The following is a 3,859-nucleotide window of genomic DNA, read 5'->3' on the forward strand; positions in this document are numbered from 1 at the left end:
AGCGTGACGTCACGCCTCCATACCCCCCTCCCCCCGGCAACAGATGGTTCGGTCCAGACGCGTCACCCATTGTTTACAAATCAAACGGCTTGTTTGTGTGTACTGAGCGGCCCGGCTCGGTTCGGTTCGGTCCGCAGAGAGATGCCGAGTCTGAAGGAGAACCTGCTGGCCCTGCAGCAGGCCGTGGGCCCCGCGGACGTGGACGCGCTGGTCACGCAGATCGGAGAGGCGCTGCAGCTCCACGGGGCGCCGGGGGGAAACCCACGGACCGGGCCCGGGTCCTGCGGGGGCGCGGCGGGCCCGAACCTCCAGCAGAACCCCCGCGGCTGCTGCCTGAAGATCCGGAACCAGCGCGGGACCCACCGGACCCGCAGCCCGTACCAGCTGCCGAGCCACGCGGAGCCGGACTGGGACCAGCTCCGACCGTGGAACCGGAAGCGGGTCCCGGTTCGGGTCCAGGAGGACGACCCGCACCGGCTGCTGCAGGAACTGATTCTGTCCGGGAACCTGATCAAGGAGGCGGTTCGGAGGCTGCAGTTCTCCCCGGACTGCAGGGATCTGGGCCGGACTCCGGACAGCCTGCCCTGCGCCTGATGGGAGGACCGGGGCGGACTGGACTGGACTGGACCCAGACCGGGTCGGATGGGAGTTCTGGTTCCGTGTTTTTATAACATGTGTCTCATGGAGGGAACGTGCGGCTCAGCCTGCACGCGCCTCGGTCACGTGCACGCCGTGTTCTTGAACAATGATTACGTTTTGTGGGGGCGGGGCTTGATCAGACCGGATGTTTACAGTGACTGGCCCYCCCACCCCACTCCAAACTGATGTTGGCCTCACCTGCAGCAGGTGAGGCTGCTGACGTCAGAGACTGAACGTGTCTGTTTATTTCCTGTTTGTGTGTCCAGAAGAATCACGTGACTGCTCCGTAGCGGAGCGCCTTCACATTCCTGACTCTTCAGGGCTTTTATTGTCTTAATAATAAACACTTCCGTTTTTACACCTGAGGTTCAGCGTCCTCTGTTCTCTCACACACACACACACACACACACACACACACACGCACACACACACACACACACACAGGCTGCAGCGCCCCCTGCCGGGCAGACTTTGACTGGTCCGTTTTTGAATGAAGCGGCCCAATCAGAACACACCAGAATCTGGACTCACGTCAGAACTCTGAATGAAAGAAGAGCTGGATCCATTTCAGGCCAGAACCGGTGGCCCTGCTGGACCGGGCCGGTTCCGCTCAGAACCAGAGCCCACCGTCTGCTGGTGGAGGTCCAGCAGACGGTTCTGATGATGGCGGCTCCAGTAAACATCAGAACCAAACCAGCAACAGAACCAGCTGATCATCTAACAGCCATCAGAATAAAGGTTTGGACCTTCCGCTGCCTCCATGTTGGGTGTGACGTCATCAGAACCAACATGGAGGGTAAAAATAGCAGCTCTGAAGCTGCTTGATTTGGTTTAGAACTGCTGGCTCGTCCAATCACAGGAGCAGCAGCTGGAGACGGTCCTCTGATCAGAACCGACCTGGTTCTGTTCGGCTCGGCCCTGTGGTTCTCCGGTTCTCCTGCGGTCTAGCAGAACCTGCTCACCTGTCCACCAGGTGAGTCCTGGGGCCCAACAGGGGCAGTGACAGCATCAGTCCAGCAGATGGCAGCAGGACTCACCAGAACCTCCAGAATGAGCAACAGAACCGGGTCAGAGTCCTGTTCACTCTGGGAGGCTTTTATTGTGAAAGGGCAGGTTCATCTAATCCAGTGTTTCTCAACCCTTTTCAGCCCCCCNGGAACTGTTCAGATTAAGGAACCAGTTCATTCAGGAACTCTTCAGAGTAAGGAAATGAGTAATGGACTTTCCCAGAGACCAGCGCTTGGAGAGAGAGAGGATAAAGAACTTTTTCAGACTAAAGGACTGGTTCAGAGTAAAGGACTGGTTCAGAGTAAAGAACTGGTTCAGAGTAAAGGACTGGTTCAGAGTAAAGAACTGGTTCAGAGTAAAGGACTGGTTCAGAGTAAAGAACTGGTTCAGCCCTGAACCTGTTCCTCTTCAGAGGAGGTAAAGACTCCGTCGCTCTGATCTTCCTCCAGGAGCCTCATCTTGTTTCAAGCATGTTGTAACGTCACTTTAGTTTCTGCTGCTGGTTCTGGTTATTCTGGGCTCCTGCTCCAGTTTCCTCTGCTTCCTGCATTATTCATGAGCTTCTTTAGCTCGTGGAGTCTCTGCTGATATCAGACGTTGAATCCGTGTTTTCCCTGCCAGCTGCTTTCTCTCTTCACATCAGGAGTGTGAAATGGGGGAACCTGATTGGTCCTCACACTTCGCCACATTGCTCTGCTCTCTGCAGATTCATTTTCCATAAGGACAAACAGGAAACAGCCAGTTTGTATTTAGGACACAGCTAGCACCCAGCTGAGGGAAAGCTGCATTAGTAATGCTGCAGCTGCTGCAGGCAGCATGTTGACCTGCTGCTTGCTCTTTGTGCCGGCGAATGAAGGGAATCTGTGAGTGGATGAACAGACACCATGAAGACGCTCGCACCAGACTGACGGCGCCCGTCGCTGACCGTGACGATGACGGCCTTTACAGTCAGGCTTTGATCCAGAATCCTCCAGAAGGTCGACCTTCAATCGTCGGCACATTTGGACCCGCTCTGCACAACCTCCTTCCAATTAGGAAGGTTTTATGTTTAGTTTGCTTCTCTGGGGAAACGCTGAGATGTCCTGCAGTGGCCATCACAAAGTCCTGACTGCAGAACAACAGGTCATGTCAGAGTGAAAAGGTGAAGCCTTAAAACTCGACCCAGTATCACTGGGATGGGCTAAAGGCCCAGTACACCTTGTAGAAGGAAACCCAGAACATCTGACCCAAATCAGTTCTACTAAGCTTACTGGTTGAGAGACTGAAGCGCGTACCTGTGGAGTGTCGACCCAGCTTCAGCATGCGCAGGACCCGGAGGAGGCGCAGCACCTGGACCACCCGGCCCACGTTCTCCAGCTCGGTGGAGCCGCCATGGAGGCTCTSCACGGCCAGCGTCACATAGAAGGGCAGGATGGCCAGCAGGTCGATCACGTTGAGGACGCTTCGGCTGAACCGGCACTTGTCCCGGACGCAGCTGAAGCGCAGCACCAGCTCACCTGTGAACCACAGGACGCACACGTACTCCACCATGTCAAGCAGCTGCGGCCCGCCGGCGCCCAGCCAGCTACCGCCGAAGTCCTGGTCCAGAGAGATCAGCACCATGTTGACGACTGACAGCACCACGAAGAAGATGGAGAGGGAGCCGAAGGTCCGGGCGGCGCCAGACGATTCCGGTCTCTCCAGAATGTCCCAGAGACGCCGACGCAGGCCTGGACAGAGCGCACCTACAAAGTCCTCCTCTTCATCGTCGGTCTCAAACTCCTGGCAGACATCCAGGGACTCTTTCTGCTCCTTGCGGCGGTGGTAGCGTTCCCGGCAGCAGGAGTCGATGCAGAGTTCGTCGATGCCCCAGTACTGGATCTCCTGCAGGAAGGAGATCTCACACAGCTCCTCCATGACATGAAGGTGACCCGTCTGGTAGAAGTTCATCACGTACCTGAGGACCAAGCAAAGAGATGAATGAAACAAAGTCAAACACCAGAAAGGTTGAGACCTGAAACCACATCAGTCCTGGCTAGACGTTTCCTCATCTCTGCAGGGTGAAAACATCCGGGGCCTCGTGCATCAAACCCTGCGCAGTTTTCACACTAAAACTTGGACTAGAACAAATTCAGAAAAACAACCCAGATGTATGAAGCCGTGCTGCAGTCAGACCTGCTGCAGCAGCAGAGCCTCCAGGTCGGACCTGCTGCAGCAGCAGAGCCTCCAGGTC

General features: G+C 56.1%; 2 protein-coding genes across 3 annotated transcripts in view; one reads left to right on the forward strand and one right to left on the reverse strand.

Annotated features, from left to right (window-relative positions):
* The first annotated feature begins 56 nt into the window (after nt 1–56).
* gbp (glycogen synthase kinase binding protein) lies at nt 57–999 on the forward strand. Its single transcript, XM_008430604.2, has one exon. The coding sequence runs from the start codon at nt 142–144 to the stop codon at nt 592–594; it is 453 nt and encodes a 150-aa protein (XP_008428826.1). The 5' UTR covers nt 57–141; the 3' UTR covers nt 595–999.
* Nucleotides 1,000–1,982: 983 nt separating this feature from the next.
* kcnv1 (potassium voltage-gated channel modifier subfamily V member 1) overlaps nt 1,983–3,859 on the reverse strand; it is an 11,201-nt gene continuing 9,324 nt past the window's right edge. For both annotated transcript variants that reach the window (XM_008430601.2, XM_008430600.2), the window contains one exon: nt 1,983–3,583. In XM_008430601.2, the coding sequence (XP_008428823.1) occupies nt 2,815–3,583 (769 nt within the window). In that variant the 3' untranslated portion in view covers nt 1,983–2,814. The remainder of the gene's footprint in view (nt 3,584–3,859) is intronic.

Source organism: Poecilia reticulata, linkage group LG16 (assembly GCF_000633615.1).
Source record: "Poecilia reticulata strain Guanapo linkage group LG16, Guppy_female_1.0+MT, whole genome shotgun sequence".
Taxonomy (NCBI): domain Eukaryota; kingdom Metazoa; phylum Chordata; class Actinopteri; order Cyprinodontiformes; family Poeciliidae; genus Poecilia; species Poecilia reticulata.